At 44.9% G+C, this 19,723-nt stretch overlaps 1 protein-coding gene across 1 annotated transcript in view; it reads left to right on the top strand.

Moving 5' to 3' along the window:
- cacna1ba (calcium channel, voltage-dependent, N type, alpha 1B subunit, a) overlaps positions 1-19,723 on the top strand; it is a 269,201-nt gene that overhangs the window by 104,764 nt on the left and 144,714 nt on the right. The window contains 1 exon segment of the mRNA XM_056281288.1: positions 12,442-12,545. Coding sequence (XP_056137263.1) covers positions 12,442-12,545 — 104 coding nt within the window.

Genomic DNA, 19,723 nt, shown 5'->3' with positions numbered 1-19,723 from the left:
ATAGTTCCTCCATCACCTCAGGTTATTAAGAGTCTGGATGTCATCTTGGACAGCACATTATCTTTTGAAACTCACATCAACAATGTGACTCGGTCTGCATACTTCCAGCTACGCAATATTAATCGTCTTCGCTTGTCACTTACACCTAAAAGCAGTCATACTCACTCACACCCTGGTTACATCACATATTGACTACTGTAATTCTATCCTCTTTGGTGGTCTTCCCCTCAAGTGTCTTCATAAACTTCAATTGGTCCAAAACTCAGCTGCCCATATCATTTCCAGAACTCCTTCCATAGATCATATCACTCCTGTTCTTCAGCAACTCTATTGGCTTCCCGTTAAATACCGTATTGACTTCAAGATCCTGTTCCTCACCTTTAAGGCCCTTATTAACCTAGCTTCTTCATATCTTTCTGAACTCCTTCATATCCACACGCCCTCCCGCACTCTCAGATCCTCTGCTGCTCTCCAACTCACTATACCATCAGCTCACTGGACTACCATGGGGACTAGAGCCTTCAGTCTTCTGCCCCCTGCCTGTGGAACTCTCTCCCACAAGCAATTCACAGCACTGACTCTCTTTCAACCTTCAAATCCCATCTCAAAACGTACCCTTTCAAACTGGCATATTCAGTCTGATCCACACTTCATTGAGTTTTGTGCAGATGATGATTTTATACTTATCTGTTGTGTTAACTTTTTATTGTGTACCCTGCTTTGTTTGCTTCTGGACATGCCTTCCCCCTCTCCTTCTCCCAACAGTAGCATATATTCCACTGGCACCCTGCTGGCCAACAGTACCAGTGATAGTCATTGGTAACCTGGGCCTCGAGTGATCTGGTATGGAAATCTGATTTATGAGCCACATATTTGATTTGGCAAAGGTTTTACACCGGATGCCCTTGCTGACACAACCTTCTCTATTTCTCTGGGCTTGGGACTAGCACTAAGAACACACACACACACACACACACACACACACACACACACACACACACACACACACACACACACACACACACACACACACACACACACACACACATATATATATATATATATATATATATATATATATGTGTGTGTGTGTGTGTGTGTGTGTGCGTGTGTGTGTGTGTGTGTGGCTCAGTGGGTAAGAACATCAGCTTTCCATGCTGGTTGGGACAAGTCCCCTGTAAGAGTCTGTGGCTTAGACTCCTAATGCTATACAAGCCAGCTACCTCAGATATGAGTGAGAATAACATGAATAGAGTCATACCGGCTTGACGTTGCCCAGGTTATCAATGTCCGCGTCAGGTGTTGGGGAACCAGGGAGACCTGATGAGAAATGGTCTACTGGAACAACACATTCATGTACAAGGGCCAAGAACCTGGAACTGATGGAATGCTTCGATAACAGCAGACCCCTGGAGAGGGGCTATTGAAGCAAATATGGGGACTAAATATGGGAACTGTGGACCAGTAGGAGGACCTACTTCCACACTGCCTCTGAAACAGCTATTGGCTCAATGCTCAAACATTAATAGAAGGTAGCTACTGTCACAACTTGAGATGGAGAGGCTCCAACAGGATGACTATACAGTTCAGCACCCTGAATGGCTGCCCAATAGGCAAAAGATACATGAGGACAGACCCCAACCAGTTGATACAATCCTACCAGCCATGGCACTGAAGCTATTGAGGTTCAAATGGGAATCATGGCCAGACTAAAGACAGTCCACCCCCCCCCCCCGGGGTTTGGCTTCCATGACTCAGTGACAGAGTACCATCACAAAACCTGCTTGCAGATGTAACCACAGCCCTATGTAACATCTCAACTGCCACCATAACAGAGACCATCCATCCATCTGCCCATTATCCTGAACCGCTTGTCCTGCTCTCAGGGTCGTGGGGATGCCGGAGCCCATCCCAGCAGTCATTGGGCGGCAAGTGTGGAGACACCCCGGACAAGTCATCACACAGGGTTGACACACACTCACACACTCATACCTAGGGACATTTTTTTAGTATGGCTGATTCACCTGACCCACATGTCTTTGGAGCAATGAGCTTGTATATGCCACTTCAACCGTAATCCTGGAGATGCTTGGGTACAGGATTAAGAATACAGATCACCAACAGTACCCTCCATGGAAGAGAAGGTTGGAAGTCAAGATCAAACCAGCATGGAGAGATGTTAGCTAGTTCACAGAGGTGCAGAAATATGTGATGAAAGACGGGCCCTAGAAGTTGAAGTTGAAGAAGTACAGCAAGCTGTCCATAACTGAGGCCCTGGAAACTGCCAAAGAAAGGCTCACAGCTTTGGCCGCCAGGCTGAAGAGATACACAAACAGGCTGGGTAGCCGAATGCTAGCGGCCAGCCTGCAGCAGACCATTCAGTCCTCTCCATGTGACTGACTGTTTACATCCCACGCTTCCCTCCCGGAGCCTGATAGAGCTCCCACACTATGGAACTCTCTTCCTCTTGAACTAAGACAAACCTCTAAGTGTCTAGCGTCCTTTGAATCTCGTCTTAAAACGTTTATTTTTGTCAAAGCTTTTACAATTGTTTGATATGTTTTTATCTATTCACACTGTTTTTATTTTTACTTATTCGGTCTTATTCTTATTTTTGTCTTCTGTGGTTTTATTTCTTTATAAAGCCCTTTGTAATGTTGTTTTAGAAAAGCATTATATGAATAAAGTTATTATTATTATTATGGCAGCATGGTGGCCCAGTGGTTAGCACTGTCGCATCACAGAAAGAAGATCCTGGGTTCGACCCCCGTGGTTGTCCAATCTTTGGAGTCATCCCCTGTGTGGAGTTTGCATGTTCTCCCCCATCTCCAGCAGACTTTCATATACCAGTTATATCAATGTAAATATGCCCCTAATTTTGATGCCAAATTTATGACTACACTTCAGTCCTCTATCCCAAATGTAGATACACATTTGATTATGGGCACCCAGCTAGATCACTCAAGCTCCATGGTTGCCACTCTGTCAAAGATGGTCATGGCCCTAACATTATTTATGAAGGACTATGGAGGCTGTGATCCCTGGAAATTAGTACAGCCAGACGCTAGATCTTACTCAGTCTTCTCCCATGTACATCAAACCTACTCAGGGATAGATTATTACTTTTATAGACAAAGCCTTATTACCGTCCATGCACTTCTCTGAATATTCAGCGAATCATATCAGACCACTTCCTTTTATTACTTGACCTCAGATTCGATTTTCCATCAGCAGCAAATTCACACTGGAGACTCAATACATCATTACTGTCTGATGATGCGTTCTGGTTCTCAATACAAGAAATTGAGGAAATTATAGGCTTTAACGACACAGATGAGACTAATCCATCATTACTTTGGGAAACCCTAAAAGCTTTTCTAAGAGGTAAAATTATGTCCCACGCTGCTTACCAGAATAGGCAACACAGAAAGACAATTGATAAAATATCTGATATTGATAGGCATTACGTGAACTCAAACACCAATCAGCATCCTGATACATCACTCAGATCTATGATCAGGTCAACTTACAAGATGTCCCCTTTAAATCAATGCCACCTTGAAATCATACTCTAAACTTTATACATCAGAACCCACAGAGACTCAAACGTAGATAGATTTAAGTAATACTGAAATACCAACTGTTGACAAACAACAAACGCAAACTTAGAGCAGCCAGTAACCCTGGGAGAAATATGTGACAGCATCAGGGAAATAAACAATGGCAAAACAACAGTACCAGATGGGTTTTATGAAAAATTCTCAAAGCAATTAGCCTCATTACTACCAGATATGTTTAGTTATTCCCTTTCCAAAATGACTGCCAAAAACTAACTGAAGCCTCATTCTGTCATTCTTACAAAAGATAAGAATCCTGCAGAACACAGCTCCTTTAGACCCATTTCTCTTTTAAATGTTGGCGTTAAAATACTGGCAAGATGATTAGAAATATGTCCCTCCAATAATCTCTGAAGATCAACAGGCTTAATCAGAGGAAGACGTTATTCTCAAATATATTGTAACGTGCATGGATAAGCAGACACGTTGGTCCTTGACTAAATGGTCGGACCCTTTAGTCGACTGGTTAACGTTGTCGCTTGCGGTGCGGGAGACACAGGTTCGCGTCCCGGCCATGGCGACGGTCTCCCAGACTGCCCCCCGAATTCTCTACATTGGTGTCAGAAGTGGGATGGAGCGACCTTAAGGCCATCGGAAGCGTAGGCGCCCTGAGGCGTGAAGGAGCTGATATGCTTAAGCGCGGGGACGCGCTTCCCAAAGGAGGGGGGTAGTGTAACGTGCATGGATAAGTAGACACGTTGGTCCTTGTCTAACGGGTCGGACCCTTTAGTCGACTGGTTAACGTTGTCGCTTGCGGTGCAGGAGATACGGGTTCGCGTCCCGGCTGTGGCGACGGCATCTCGGACTGCCCCCCCGAATTCGCCACAATATGTTGTCTGCTGGATATAATTTCCACTCCGTCCACAAAGCCCAACGTAGTACTCTCTCTGGACGTTGAAAAAGCCTTTGACAGTTGAATTGGGGTACATGTTTAAAATGCTGGAAAATTTTGGATTTGGTAAGAACTTAATTTCCTGGGTCCGTCTTCATTCATCTCCTCAATCCTGTTTTCACACAAATGGTTTGCGTTCACGCGGAGGGGTAGGGTGTCCCGATGCTTGTTGGGATAGAGGAGTGTAGTGCGAAGAGGTAGAGCTACATGGCCCTCAAAACGGAGATTTTTCAGAGGCACACTCCAAACCGAGCGTTGTGAGAAAACTCCCAGAATGCATTGCGCATCATCGGCAAGATGGTGGCGAACGCTGCACAAGCAACAAAAGAAAACCAAAAATGTAAGACTGCCCTCGGTGTTATCAGAACTGCCGGTCTTCATGGGCTAGCAGTTAGCTTAGCCTGCCTTGCATCCTGTCAGACCGCCCTCGGTGTTATCTCTTTGGGCACAGCTCCAGGCAGGGTTGTGGTCCCTGGGCCCATAGGATGCAGCAGACCAAGCTCTCCCAGACAATCCAGCCCCAGCTCTCCCAGCCATCAAACGAAGACAAATTTATATGCACACGTCGACAAAGACACTGCATGGACGGTGCTGGGCGAGGCCGCTGCAAATGTGAATTTGCGCTGCCATCTTCCCACACCAGAAGTGGAAGGACTGACGGGCAGAGCAGCTCAGGCGGATGATCTGGAGGCCGGTGATTTGGGCAGAACAGCTGCTCAAGAGGCCAGTGACATGGGCAGTGTAGAACATTGTATTTGTTCCAACACATGTTTGACGTGTAACAGCCACCGTACTAAGGTAACTGCCAACTACTGCTACAGGAAGTACGCCAGCAGTCGGTGTGCCGGTTACATACAAAGAGTTCTGTTGTTCCAATCAGTAAACTTGTTAAACGTTCTCCAGTGTCTGACCACTCGTCATTCTACAGGCAGGACAGCCGCTCGGGAGGCCGGCAACCTGGGCAGCACAACCGCTCGGGGTGCTGGCGTCGGGGCCGGTCGAGACACGGGAAGAGGGGCCGCTCAAGACACGGGAAGCGGAGAGCTGGAACCAGGCAGCCTTGAAAGCCCAAAGGCGGGTGGTGGATCGAGATCAGGCCAAGCATTGGCAAGGTCAGCTGGAGGCTTGGGAACAGGATCAGCCTGGATGTCAGTAGACACAGCTGATGGCTCAGGAGCAGGAACAGGCTGGGAATCAGCAGGGACAGATCAACCACTCTGGAACAAGAAGGATCTCTAGTGTGGTGCTGGGCAGTGGAGACGCTGTAGTGTGGGGGAGCGGAGACTCTGTAGTGCTGGGCTGCTGACTCTGGGTAAACATGGGAGGCTGAAATGCTGGGCTTGGGAGGACCAGGAACAGGTTGAACATGGAACTGGCACCTGAAAAAAAAAGAAATTTCTTGGGCAAACTCAGGGTCCCTCTTCCAGATGGCAGTGAGGAGTTTAAAGAAGTCTGGCTCTTCTCCGAGGAAAGTGAATGTAACCAGGTTAAAATTAATGTTTTTATTTTATTTTGTTTGAGTATGAAATATCACCAAATCCTGTCTGTGTGCTGTTATTTGTGTTTACTACATTTTATTTTATGTCATTATTTACTTTTATGTATGTTTTCCAACGACCGTCATATACATGTACTGTCGCTTTAAGAGAGAGGTCTTGTGGGTACACGGAAGAGGGAACGCGGGAGAGGCCATTTTTTGTTTTGTGGGAGGAGTCTCAAGCAGCGATCGAGTTTCGTGTTGCTTACCGTAGGACAGTTTTGCTGGTTGAGGAGAACGTAACCTTGAGTATCCCTGTAAGAAGATACTGCAAGCTGTGGGATAAAATACTTGTTTATCCTTTCTTACATCGGAGTCCCGTGTACGGTTTCTCCTTCTACCGCACACGAGTGAAGTCCGGGCAGTGGTTGAACTTCGACCCCCACGTCCGTAAGAAACACCGCTCCCGTTGGAGGACTGGACGTTTGTCGAAGGGTTTGAAACCAAAATAAATGGCAAGGTGGGCCAAATAGAGTCCTGTGTGTCCCCCCTCCTTCCTTGATCATGATGATGATGATGAGAGACTGAGGGCCCCCCACAACACCTGGGGCCCCACCGAAAATAGAACACAACGCAGAGCTAATGATGAGAGTGACGGGCGTGCAGCAGGCTGACCAGCATAGAACAGCATAGGACTGCCCCCGTTACATGTCCCTCGACACACTGAAATCCTCCCAAATATATGGCAGGCTAAGCAGATCGGCTGGGTCCATATTTTTGGTCAGATCATATTGTTATACCGGGAGCAGGAATTGGGGACCTAAATGCAGACAGCGGAGACAGACTAGGATAGAGCAGTGTTTTAATGAATGAAAACCTTAAAAAAAAGAACGGAGGCGGCAGTTACAGACAGCAAGGAAGGCTTGAGACAAAGCATGACGCATCCAGCTACCAAAAGCTAACATAACGATCTGACTAAGAGTCGGGGCAAACCGGGGGACTATAACTGCTGGGGAGCCAATCAGGGAAATGGGGAACAGGTGAGCAAGGCAGGGCAGGAACAGATACGGTACGCCAATCAGAGAATGAGGAACAGGTGACTAAAACAGGGACAGGAACAATGGCAAGCCAATCAGGGAATGGGGAACAGGTGAACAAGGCAGGGCAGGAACAGATACGGTACGCCAATCAGAGAATGGGGAACAGGTGACTAAAACAGGGGCAGGAACAGAAATGGCAAGCCAATCAGGGAATGGGAAACGGGTGAGCTTTGGAAACCCACACCACTCAACCATGATACAACATCATAGCCATGAATCTTAATTTTGGCTGAAAAAAAATGGAACACTATAAATGGATTAGCATTCAAATATATTCAAGCACAATCTCTTCACAAAATGATGCAGAAGCTTTGGTGTCCCATGCCAAAGAGCAAGTAAATTAATTTTGAATACTCACTTCCTAGTTTGTCTCATGTCATAATTCACAACATCAGTCGCTTTACCACACTGCTTTTGGCATGTTGTGTAATGCTGGGAATCTTGGTCTGTATGTCAATTTTCCAAAAAAAATATTGCTTCCTTTTTTGGGGGGGGGGCGTTTTCCCCTCTTTTTATCCCCAATTGTACTCGTCCAATTACCCCATTCTTCCGAGCCATCCCAATCGCTGCTCCACCCCCTCTGCCCTTTGCTTGCATTTCTAGGCTATGGAAACGCGACAACACCCAAGGACCAGATCAAGGCATTACAAGCTAACTAATCTTATATCTGTGATTGGCATCAAAAACAAGATATAGTTTAGATGTTATGAAATGGTAAATGTGACTGGCAGTCAATGAGAGGCGCTCCTTTTGGGGATCCATCATTATGGCTTTGCCATGGCTTTTTTCATTTGTAACTTCAACCACTGGAGAATCGTTGATTCCCTGGTACAAACTTGAGAACTGTTAGAATAGATATTTTTAGCCTGTATGCTGTTTCACATCAGAGAAAGTCTTCATTTTTATTTAACCTAAGTAAATTATGCAGAAGTACCAGCATCTTACTCCTCCAAGCTTCTCTGTATTGTGCAGTCCTAAACTGAGAAGGCCGATGACAGGCAGCTGTATTTTATGCAGACAAGTCCCACATTTCCGACCTCTTCCTGGTGCAGTTCTGTCACCCGGAAACCCTGCTGCACTTAGCTGGGCTGGTCTGATTGCAGTATTGATGAATGACTGGTTAAATTTTTAAAAATAGGCCATTATAGAGCAGAGATTGATGATAGCCATGCAAGACTGAGACTCCTTGGAACTATTTGCTGTGATGGCAAAGGGAGTGTCTAGAATATGATGTCTTTTTTAACAACTGCATGTACAGAAGGAACTTTGTCAGTGATGTCTAATGTTCTCCTAATTATTTTGTTTAATGAAATCAAGGCAGTATACTGGGAATGGTTCCTCCCAGAGAGACGTTAACTCTTCACTTTGAATCTGGCCTTGTATGTGCATATGTCAACTGATAGAGCTAGACAATTAATTATGATTAAAAACTGAACATATTTTAGAAAATGTATACATCACAAACTTTAATGTGATGTATACTGTAAGAAGCATTATAATGGTACCGGCTGTTTTTTGACTGGTAATTAAAATAGTCTCAGAAATTTTATCAGCAATCCCACATTTCTCTACTATCAGGAATTGGAAAATATAATTGAAACACATTACTCAGTTTCTTTATAATGTGTCCAACTGTGGCTACGACCATCCTGCCCTAAGCTAACCCTGTAGAGGGCCTAAATTTACTAAGAGAGGGGCAGTTAGCAGTAAGCCTATATTAGCAACACCCTGGTTCATGATAGTTCACATACATAGAGATGTTCACTGGGAGCTGCCCAGTATAATGGCTATTTGATGTCATTAACGCTTTTCAATGTGAGGGGAACTGGGTTATTCTACTGGAGCGACTGGGGCTGAAATAGAGGAGAAGAATTCCCATTCTCCTCCATTCCCATTCCCATTCCAATAGTAGCCCCATTTAGGGCCCTGCTCTTAGATTCGAATGCCATTGTATAGTCATTGATTTTATGGTTTCATCCTTCCATAGACCATACCCTTGAGTCAAGGTGCTTGGGACTTTGGGTTAATGTGCGTGCCTAAGGCTGACTACCTCTAACTTTACCTGTTAGCAGAGATTAGCCAGCTAGTTTGTTGTCAGCCATGCCTGCAAACACTCTGTATGAATGTCCTCTGAGCTCTCTAAGGGGGAACTTGGTAGAGCCTCGGCTGGGTTTGATTTGAGGGACCTGAGACTAAGTGGGACCTGTTTTCATAATCAGTAGTTTGAGATGTGATGAAGTGCCATCGCTTACAAGTTAAAGCAAAGGATACAACTCCAATATGTATACCGTATAACCATTTCAGAGGGACTTTCAGAGAGGCTTCAGTATGTGCAGAATTCAGCTGCCAGGGTGCTCACCCGTACCAAGCCCTAGCGACAGATCACTCCCACCCTTGCCCAACTTAACTGGCTCCTGGCCAAATCCTGCATTTCTTATAAAATCGTCCTCCTCACCTATAAATCCCTCCATGCTCATACCCACCAGTACCTATCATACCTCCTCAACCCCTACATTCCGTCCCGGAATCTGCGGTCCGCAGATACAGGCCTGCTTTCCATCCCCCACACCAGCCTGCGGACTTTTGGGGATAGAGCCTTTAGTGTGGCAGCCCTCACTCTTTGGAACTCTATTCCAGCAGAGATCCGCAACGCTGCTTGTTTGGACAATCTTAGAAGACTACTAAAAACCAGCCTTTTTACTAAGGCCAATGAATGGTCTGTAGTCTTGTGATCTTTGTTTTGATCTTCTTTTTTTGGTTCTTATCGAGTGTAAAGAGTCCTTGGGTTCCTTGAAAGGCGCTATACAAAACTAAGTTGTTGTTGTTCAGAAAATTGAAGATTCCTGAAGTTCTTCGATCAATAATTGGAAACATGTCCCGACATCCTGCAGAATACAATGACTTCTAATCAATGTTGCTGCGATTGGTAACACGCTGAATTAATTGTTCTCCTGACTTGTAAGAGAAGCTGACACATTTTTAAAATGGTGTATATCTTGAATATTTCAAAATGTATGTCTTCACCTTTTTGTCCATTCTTTCTGCTTTGGTTTTAACCCACTCAAAGTTGATTATTCACCTGTCTCACTGGTTGTAAGCATTTTGCCATGAGACAGTCCTGTAACTACTATGTTGTGTGGAAGGAACGATTGGAAGTTTTAGTTTGAAAATTAATACAGAACTATTCCCTTCCATCTGAGAAAACATTGAGCAAAGCTTTTGATAGCAAATGGGAAATGAATGCTTTTTAATCAGTAAAAGCTAGCTTAATGACTGATTGGGGTGGAGGGGAATCCATTATAGCTGTAATTGTCAAAGGGGGGCATTGATTTTGAAAGAGAGAAAAAAATGAGATTCAGAGAAGGAGAGACAGCGTAAAGTGATAATCAAACCTCCTAATAGAGTATCCCAGTTCTTCTGGACACAGCATTTATTGACAGAAACGTCTCATCACTCATCTAAGTGACCTCTTCAGTCTCAACTGACTGCAGGTGTCCCCACCCTTATAAACAATACAGTGGCGTAATGACCAAAACCCACGACCATTATGCAAATTGCTGTGACCATTAACTAGAGTTACAATGGCCATGTGTACTATTAGTTGCAATCACAGCCTTGTAAGATGGAGACAAATGTACTGTTAGCCCCCCCCCCCCTCCCCCCGGTTCAGGGATGGTCATTCCCTCCTCACATAGATGGCCTCTTTGACTCCCCATTCAAACCAGCGTTCCTCCCTATCAAGGATGTACACATCCTCATCCTTGAAAGAGTGGCCACTGGTCTGTAGATGGTGTAGACTGTGGAGTCCTGGTCTGACGTGTTAGCTCTCCTGTGTTGTGCCATCCTCTTGGCCATCCTCTGTTTGGTTTCCTGGATGTACAAGTCACGGCAATCCTCCCGGCACTTAACAATGCTCTGTTTAATATTTACTTAATATTGCTCTGTTTGTACCAGGGGACCTGATCCTTGGGGTGGACCAACTTCTTGTGCAGTGTGTTTTGGGGTTTGAAAGCAAATGAGACACGGTGTTTGGAAAATACACGTCTCAACTGTTCTGCCACTCCCGCCACTTACGGCATAACCACTGGTTTCCGCTAAGGCAGCTGTTGTCCTTCTCCTCTCTTTGATCAGCTGGTGCACTGTCTGGGCGTCTTCCTGGCTTTGACAAATGCCCAGTTAGGATAACCACACCTAACCAGGACCTGTTTAATGTGGGATTTCTCCCCTTTCCCGGCCGCTGTGTCGGTGGGGGCGTTGTCAGCTCATTGGTGCAGCGTCCTGATGACTCCTAGTTTGTGCTCCAGTGGATGATGAGAGTCAAACCTTAAGTACTGATCAGTATGTGTTGGTTTACAGTAAACACCAACAATCAAATGTCCTCCATCACTAATGGCAATTTCACAGTGTAAGAAGACTAACTTGACATTTTTCACATCCTCCCTGGTGAACTTGATGTGGTTGTCCACAGAGTTAATGTGGTCGGTGAAATGTGCTACATCCTGAGATTTAATTTTAACCCAGGTGTCGTCCACAAATCTGAACCAATGACTAGGTGATATCTCAGGATAGAACATCAGAACCCTTTTTTCCACTTCCTCCATATATGTACAAGTTGGCCACTACAGGTGAGACTGGGGAACCCATAGCACACCCATGACTTTGCCTATAGTACTGACCCCTATATGTGAAGTAGGTGGGCTGAAGACACAGTTTCAGGAGCAGACACACTTGGTCAGTGTTAAGGGTGGTCCTATTACTAAGGGTGGGGTCATTTTGTAATCTCATATGGACTACCTCCACCGCTTCATCACCAGGAACACATGTCAAGGGAGACTTAACATCATAAGAGACCATTGTTTCATCCTCCTCCTTATCCACAAAGTCCATAGTGTTCTCACAGGCTACCAACGGGTTAAGAATAGATGCAAGAAAATTAGAGATATTGTAGGTCACTGAAGTAATCATGCAAACAATAGGCCGTAATGGCACATCCTGTTTCTGTATCTTAGGTAACCCATACACACTAGGTGTAGCTTCCCCTGGGTATAATCTGTGGTGCAACATTCTGTCAATAGCATTGTCCAAAGTCGGTATGATTAATGCTATATCAGTTTCAGTGTCATTTACTATTTGAATTGAGTGAATTAAAATTCAGCTGAGGCATTTTACATGACTTAATTTCCAATGTACCAGACTGATAAACATCCTCCCTAATTTGTGTGTGTGTGCGTGTGTGTGTGTGTGTGTGTGTGTGTGTGTGTGTGTGTGTGTGCGTGTGTGTGTGTGTGTGTGTGTGTGTGTGTGTCTGTGTGTGTCTGTGTGTGTCTGTGTGTGTGTGTGTGTGTGTGTGTTTAGGCCAACGATGCTTCAGGGAACACGTGGAACTGGCTGTACTTCATCCCCCTCATCATCATCGGCTCCTTCTTCATGCTGAACCTGGTTCTGGGTGTCCTGTCCGGGTGAGTACACACCTTTGGGACTGGAAGAATGGAGCTTTTGAAACGATGACTATAAGGCTAGCCACCCACCTGACTCCATATTATCAAATTGAAAGGTTTGTTTATCTCTCACCTTCTGTCTAGTCCAGGGGTCGGCAGCCTTTTAGATGTCCCGTGCCACTTTGCAAAGTTTAAAATAAAATCACAGACCTGAGTGCCAGTTCATTTTTTCAGGTACAAAAGAAAATTAATTCAATCTCACTGATTTAGTGTGACCCTTGTTAATTGCAATCACTGGTAGCCACTGCTAGACGTAGAGTGTTGTTTAGATCCACACTCTTGCCAAGAGCTATACTGAATACCAACGCATCTTTCAATGCAAGAGTTTGCTGGTGCCTTACGTTTTCATCCATGTCTGTAAAGCGCCTCTCTACAGGTCTCGCAGAAATGGGCACTTCGCCCCAAACATAGCACAAAAACAGCCCCTGGTTAAGATCACTAATGACCTCCTTTATGCAGCTGACTCAGGTCTACTCTCTATTCTCATCCTCCTTGACCTCACCACAGCCTTTGATGCTATATCCCATTAGCTCCTCATGGATCGTCTGGCTAGCATTGGAGTTGGGGGCATTGTGTATGAGTGGTTTGCTTCCTACCTTACAGACAGGGCACATTTTGTACAACTTCAGAATTATCGGTCAGAATGTTTGATAGTTCCTCGTGGAACCCACAACGTTCAGTGTTGGGGCCACTCCTGTTTATTATTGACCTCCTCCCTCTTGGCAACATCTTCTGTCACAATGGTATCCATTTCCACTGCTATGTTGATGATACACAGCTTTATGTATCCACTAAGTCCACTTCCACTCTCCCCTACAGTACCCTCACTGCTCGTGTCCATGATATACAGATATGGATGACTAACAATTATCTGAAATTAAACAGTAGTAAAACTGAGCTACTCCTCATTGGCACTAAATCTACACTCTCAAAAACTAATATTTGTTCACTCCTCATTGCTGGAGCCACCATACCTGTCTCTGCTCAGGCTAAGAGCCTTGGTGTTATCCTAGATAGGACCCATTTCTTTTCCAGTCATAAACGGTGTCTCCCATATTGCCTTTTTCCATCTACGAAACATCTCCAGACTACGCCCTGCTTTAACACAACACTCCATGGAAGTTTTAATCAATGCTTTGGTCACATCATGCATTGACTAATGCAGTGCAATCCTGGCAGGCATCCCCAACAAACTTATACACAGACTCCAACTCATCCAAAATTTTGCAGCTTGGATAATTACACGTTCAAAGTCCACTGACCATGCCTGTCCCATGCTGATTCAATTACACTGGCTTCCTGTGTTACAGGAGATTAATTTAAAAAAAAATATTATTAACATTCAAAGCTTTTCATAATCTATCCCCTGCTTATCTCACAGACCTTCAGATTTGCACTCCATCTCACTCCCTGCGGTCTTTACCAGAAGGTCTATTGGCATTACCAGCCATCAACCTCAGCACAATGGGTGCCAGGGCTTTTTCCTATGCTGCACCCAAACTCTGGAACTCCATTCCCCACCACATCCGCTTACTGGACTCCATTACAGAATTAAAACTGCTCTTAAAACCCACCTTTTTAAACTAGCATACTCACTTTAACAGCATTAACACAAACTCATCTTTTTTTTTAACTCCTGCTGATGTATGCTCTATTGCTTATTGTGTTTTTATTTGTTTGCACTGATGTTGTTTACTGCTTTATTTTATTGTATTTGATGTAAGGGGACATTGAGTGTCATGAAAGGCACCTTTAAATAAAATTATTATTATTATTATCATTATCATTATTATTTCTTTGATCCTGTTGGTGATCATGTCTTTGTTTGGTAACCCGTTAAATATGACCTTCGAACTGCTGAGGAAAGCGTCTTTTATTTACTCTCCATCGGACAATGGCTTCCCGTGTTAAGCAATGCACTGTCCAACTTTATAGCTTCCCTCTGTAGTTTGGTTTTGGGCGGCACATCGGGTTGTAAACATGCTGCTTTGTTTCCCGTACTGGGCCGCTGCCCTCTGGATTGATTCAGCTTTATCAGCCTCATCTTTGACGTTTTTCTCGTACCTTGTTTCAAAATGAGTTTTTACACTTGAAGTTCGACACGCAACATTTTTGCAGCAGAGAGTGCACATAGCTTGGTCCTCCCGTGAAATAAATGTTTTTTGAATTTGAATTTTTCTTTTGAATCTTTTGAATCTTTGTTTTTTAATTTATTTCTCCAAGACGGGCGAAAGAGGCAAATATTAGGCAACTTACTTTTTTTTATTTCTGCCATTGTCAGTTCTCGACATAAAATAAAAAGAAAAGCTAGCTAGCTATGCTACGCTGTAATGCTGCGCTTGTGGGCTGATCAGAGGGAGGGGAAGGAGGCAGATGATAGAACACGTCAACTGTTGTGCGCTTGCTTGCTGTCAAAAACAGTGGTGTATTTTGAGACTAATTAATTATTTTAGTATTATTTTAAATTGAATCATTCGTTTAGTTCACCAATAGGCTAATATTTATATCAAATAATTTCTTATAAAGAAGTATGCTAAAAAAATCTATTGAATTGCTCCGCCTGCCTGTGTTAATGGCCTTGCGTCCCACCGTGGGCCCGCGTGCCATAGGTTGCCGACCCCTGATCTAGTCAATTGACACGACAGAGCCATTGCCCAATGAAACTGATAATAGAACCACTGCTTTTGATAGCATGGCTCTACTTATCCATCGTTTACTGCTTGAGGCTGTGAGTCAGCTTTCCATATTGTTAGGATTCTGGGGTAAAAATCCAAGATTTATCTGTTGAGATTCTAATTAATTCATTCGTTTATATGCATTTTAGTATCACACCCTCCAATATCCGCACACGCGTGTATGAAATGAGAGTCATAAATATTGCTTTGGAACACAAACGTAAGAGGATTGTATGAGACTGATGTCACTATCCTAGGTAATATTAAAACACACACACACACACACACACACACACACACACACACACACACACACACACATATCTTTGATGGGAGCCGGGAGGTCTCTGAGTGGTCTGTGGCATGCTGAGCTGTACTCTCGCTGCTATCAGGCCTTTATTTCTTCTCGGAAAGCTAACGTAATCTTCACCAGCCTCTCCATCAAATGGCTGTGGCTGCCTACTGTATGGTGTCACTACGGGATTAATATTCATATTTCCATCTGTTTTTTTCCTTTGGCACTAACTTTGTTGGTCGTGTCTTTCCTCTGCAGTTTTCTCCCTTCTACCAGCAGACATGGCATTGCATGTCCGCTCCCACTTTTTTCCTTTTCTTTACGTTAAGGTCGTTTATTTGAAAAAGGCACCAGTTCCAACTCAAGTTTCAGCCAGATGTTCTGCCCTTGCCGATGAAGTAATGTTTCCCTCTGCCAGCCACGTGGATCAAATCTGTTCCCTCAAGTTCTCCTTTAAGCCCAAGGTGAGAGACTGTCCGTCAGTCTCTCATCCTCGGTCATTTTGTGGACCGTCTTTTTCCTGATCTTATTTCTTGTTGTTGCCGGCAGGTAAAATAGCGAGTCACACCTTTTTGTAAGTTTGGTGTATTATGGTTTGGTGCAGTCATCAGAGGAGCGCAGTGACCTGGGGAAAAACTACACAGTCATGAGCCCTGTTTAAACGATCTGTAGTGCGTGGTCTAAAGCACATGGCGCAAGTGCATTTAGGGTGTGTCCAGATCCAGTGTTGGTAGCATTACCTGGGCGCAAAATAAGGTGCAAGGGGGTTGTACTTAGTCTCCTAATTAATCTTAGCTGTGTTTTGGGCATTGCATGAAATAAACCCAGTTTCATCTCCATCCATCTATCCATTATCCAAACTGCTTATCCTGCTCTCAGGGTCGCGGGGATGCTGCAGCCTATCCCAGCAGTCACTGGGCAGCAGGCAAGCAGACACCCTGGACAGGCCACCAGGCCATCACAGGGCCGACACAAACACACACACATTCACACCTGGGGACAATTTAGTACAACCAATTCACCTGACCTGAATGTCTTTGGACTGTGGGGGGAAAGATCCTGGGTTTGAGCCCCGGGGTAGTCCAACCTTCGGGTCATCCCGGGTCGTCCTCTGTGTGGAGTTTGCACGTTCTCCCCGTGTGTGTGTGTATGTGAGTTTCCTCCGGGTGTCATCTCCAATTCCCTTTAAATGCCAGGTGTGCTTGCACCTTGGTGCATTACTATCTAAATGGCGGATTCGACAAGTTGGACGCAAGTAGAACATCTATAGGAGCAACAGGAATCCACCCTGTTCAATTTAGATCATCTTGTATTATATTGTAGAGAATTCAGGGGGCAGCCAGGAATCCACCGCAACTGGGAGCGAACCCGGGTCTCCCGCACCATGGGCAACTACTGTAACGAGTCGACTAAAAGGTCCAACCCGTTAGCGAGACTAGTCATCCGTGGTCGTTACACTACCCCCCTCCTTTGGGAAGTGCATCCCCACACTTCAGCATATCAGCTCCCTCATGCCTCTGGGTGCACGCACTTCTGATGGCCTCATGGTCTCACCATCCCACTTCTGACACCAATGTAGCGATTTCAGGGGGCAGCCAGGAATCCGCTGCAACCGGGAAGCGAACCCGGGTCTCCCGCACCACAGGCAGCTACGTTAACCAGTCGACTAAAGGGTCCGACCCATTAGCCAAGGGCTAGCGAGTCTATTTATCCGTGGTCGTTACAATATTATTTAAGTTGTCTTCCATGGCACTGCTCACTTTGTCATTGCTTTCCTTTTTCCTATACAACAAATCCATATGTGTTTACTGATGTGTACACGGCTCCGATGCACACACGCATGTGCACAAAGACATGGAATCATGACAGTGTTTGTGGGGCACGTATCTATGTTCCCAGTGTCATATGTTCTCAGGGTCAATATTCTGAACACACACGGACTCCTTCAAATTAGCTCACATCCCCCAAATTCATTGAACTTGCCTAAACCTAACCTACCCTTAACCTAATCTTAACCTAAACCAGCCTCATCCTCATCCTCAGCCTAACCCTAATCTTAACCTAATGCTTACCTTAACCTAACCTTAACTGTTAGCTAACACTCAACCTAATCTTAATCTCAGCCTAACCTGGGAACATAGGACCTTTTGTCATTTTCTCATTATGTTCCATATAAATCTGGGGAACATATGACCCTGGGAACATAGGAATGACTCCTGTAGGGGTGGAGCAGCCACCGGGACAGCTCAGAGAGCAGGGTGATTGGCCAGGTACAATTGGGCAGAAAAAGGGGGGGAAACCCCCCCCCCCCCAAAAAAAAAGAGGAATGACTCCTGTTTGTGTAGTGACGAATGGTCTAAGGCAGTGGTCACCAACCCTGCTCCTGGAGAGCTACCATCCTGCCCGTTTTCACTCCAACCCAAATTTATCACACCTGATTCTTCTTATTACTTACTTACCAATACCCTGATTAATTGATGCAGATGTGTTAAATTAGGGTTGGAGGGAAAACCAGCAGGACGGTAGCTCTCCGGGAGCAGGGTTGGTGACCACTGGTCTAAGGACAAATTATTTTGAATTCCTTTGAGTTCACCAATTTTATAAAACTCACCCCCAAATTCTGTGCACTTCCTGATTTGTATATTAAATCAATTTTTCATGGCTCCGTCCCGCGAATCGGTCCGTGCATTGGGAAAACCATGGAACCTTACGTGTGACTTGAGTTAAAGCACCTGACCTACTTGTCTTGCATGACCGTTGTTTTAACCAGTTGGCCGCCCTGCTGCTCCCCACTCAGCCTGCCACTGTCTTAATACCAGCACTCTCATCAACAAGAGCCCAAGCATTCAACTTGAAAAGCCCGATGCCATTTTAAACATCTCATCATCACACAACCTTTAGCGGCCCCCTCTGTGGTTCCCTGTCCTCTTTGCTCCCTGATCACTCTCTGTAGAAACTGTCAGACAGCCTTGCAGCTACTGGGGAGGGAGAGGGCTACCGGTGGGGTCGTGTGGGAGCCATGTCAGTGTTTAAAGGGCACGCTCTGAGCTGCACACAGACGGGACGGCAGAAACACGCCGGGGTAAGAGGCCACGGGCCCCACAGGAGGGGCCAGTGAAGGCCACAAGCTCAGCTTTTATCTCATCAATGTGCTCTGAAATGTGAGCTGATCAAAGAAGAAGCCACCCGAATGCCTCCGTATCCTGCAAATGCCCCCGTATTCAATTCACCACTTGAATTATGTTGTGCCTCAAGTGTATCGAGAAAGGTCAAAAACCCACAGAGAACCATCACCTGAACTTCTACAAAGCTGTTTTTTTTTTGGACATACTAGTTTACAATGCTATGTTAATGCCTGAGCCGACTTTGTGACTGCAGCTTGTGTCAGGTGGAACCCAGTCTCACAGACAAAATGTGCATGTACTACTTTTCTGCTTTTCCCAAAATGGGTTCAATTTGAACATTCTGTCACATCTAGACAACACATGTCAACAGCATATGAAATGTTAAGTACTACGAGACTGACAGAGGCATGTGTCGTTCCTACACACTCCGTATGAAAACCAGCGCTAGTCCATGCTACTTATAACCCTGATTGCTGGACTCAGTACAGTTTAAACAACAGATGTTTGTCTGGTCACAGCTACTTGTGTCTGGTCAAAGACGCTAAACTGGAGATAATCAGCCCACATGACACAAAAACACAGTGAATAACATGGCCTCGGTTACCAAAGGCAGGTGAGGGTTATGGGAGGAAATGGAAATACAATCCCCGAAAAGACACATGGCGAGAGCAGATGATTGATTGATCTTCCAGGTCCTTACCCTATCCTTAACTACTTCAGTCCTAGATCTAAACTTAACCATCTCTAACATAATGCCTAACCTTAACCATCCATACACCATCTTAGCATCCACGGACCATCTTAACCATCCATACACCATCGTAACATCCATAAACCATCTTAACCATCCTTAAACAATCTTAACCATCCATAAACCATCTTAACCATCCATCAACCATCTTAACTATCCATAAAACACCTAAACCATCCATACACCATCTTAATGATACCATCTTAACCATCCATAAACCATCTTAATCATCCCACCCATTAACCATCTTAACCATCCATAAACCATCTTAATTGTCCTTAAACCATCTTAAT

The sequence above is a fragment of the Lampris incognitus genome, chromosome 1 (genome assembly GCF_029633865.1).
Source record: "Lampris incognitus isolate fLamInc1 chromosome 1, fLamInc1.hap2, whole genome shotgun sequence".
Taxonomy (NCBI): domain Eukaryota; kingdom Metazoa; phylum Chordata; class Actinopteri; order Lampriformes; family Lampridae; genus Lampris; species Lampris incognitus.
The sequence above is the reverse complement of the archived record's forward strand: the minus strand, read 5'-3'. Positions and strand labels throughout refer to the sequence as shown.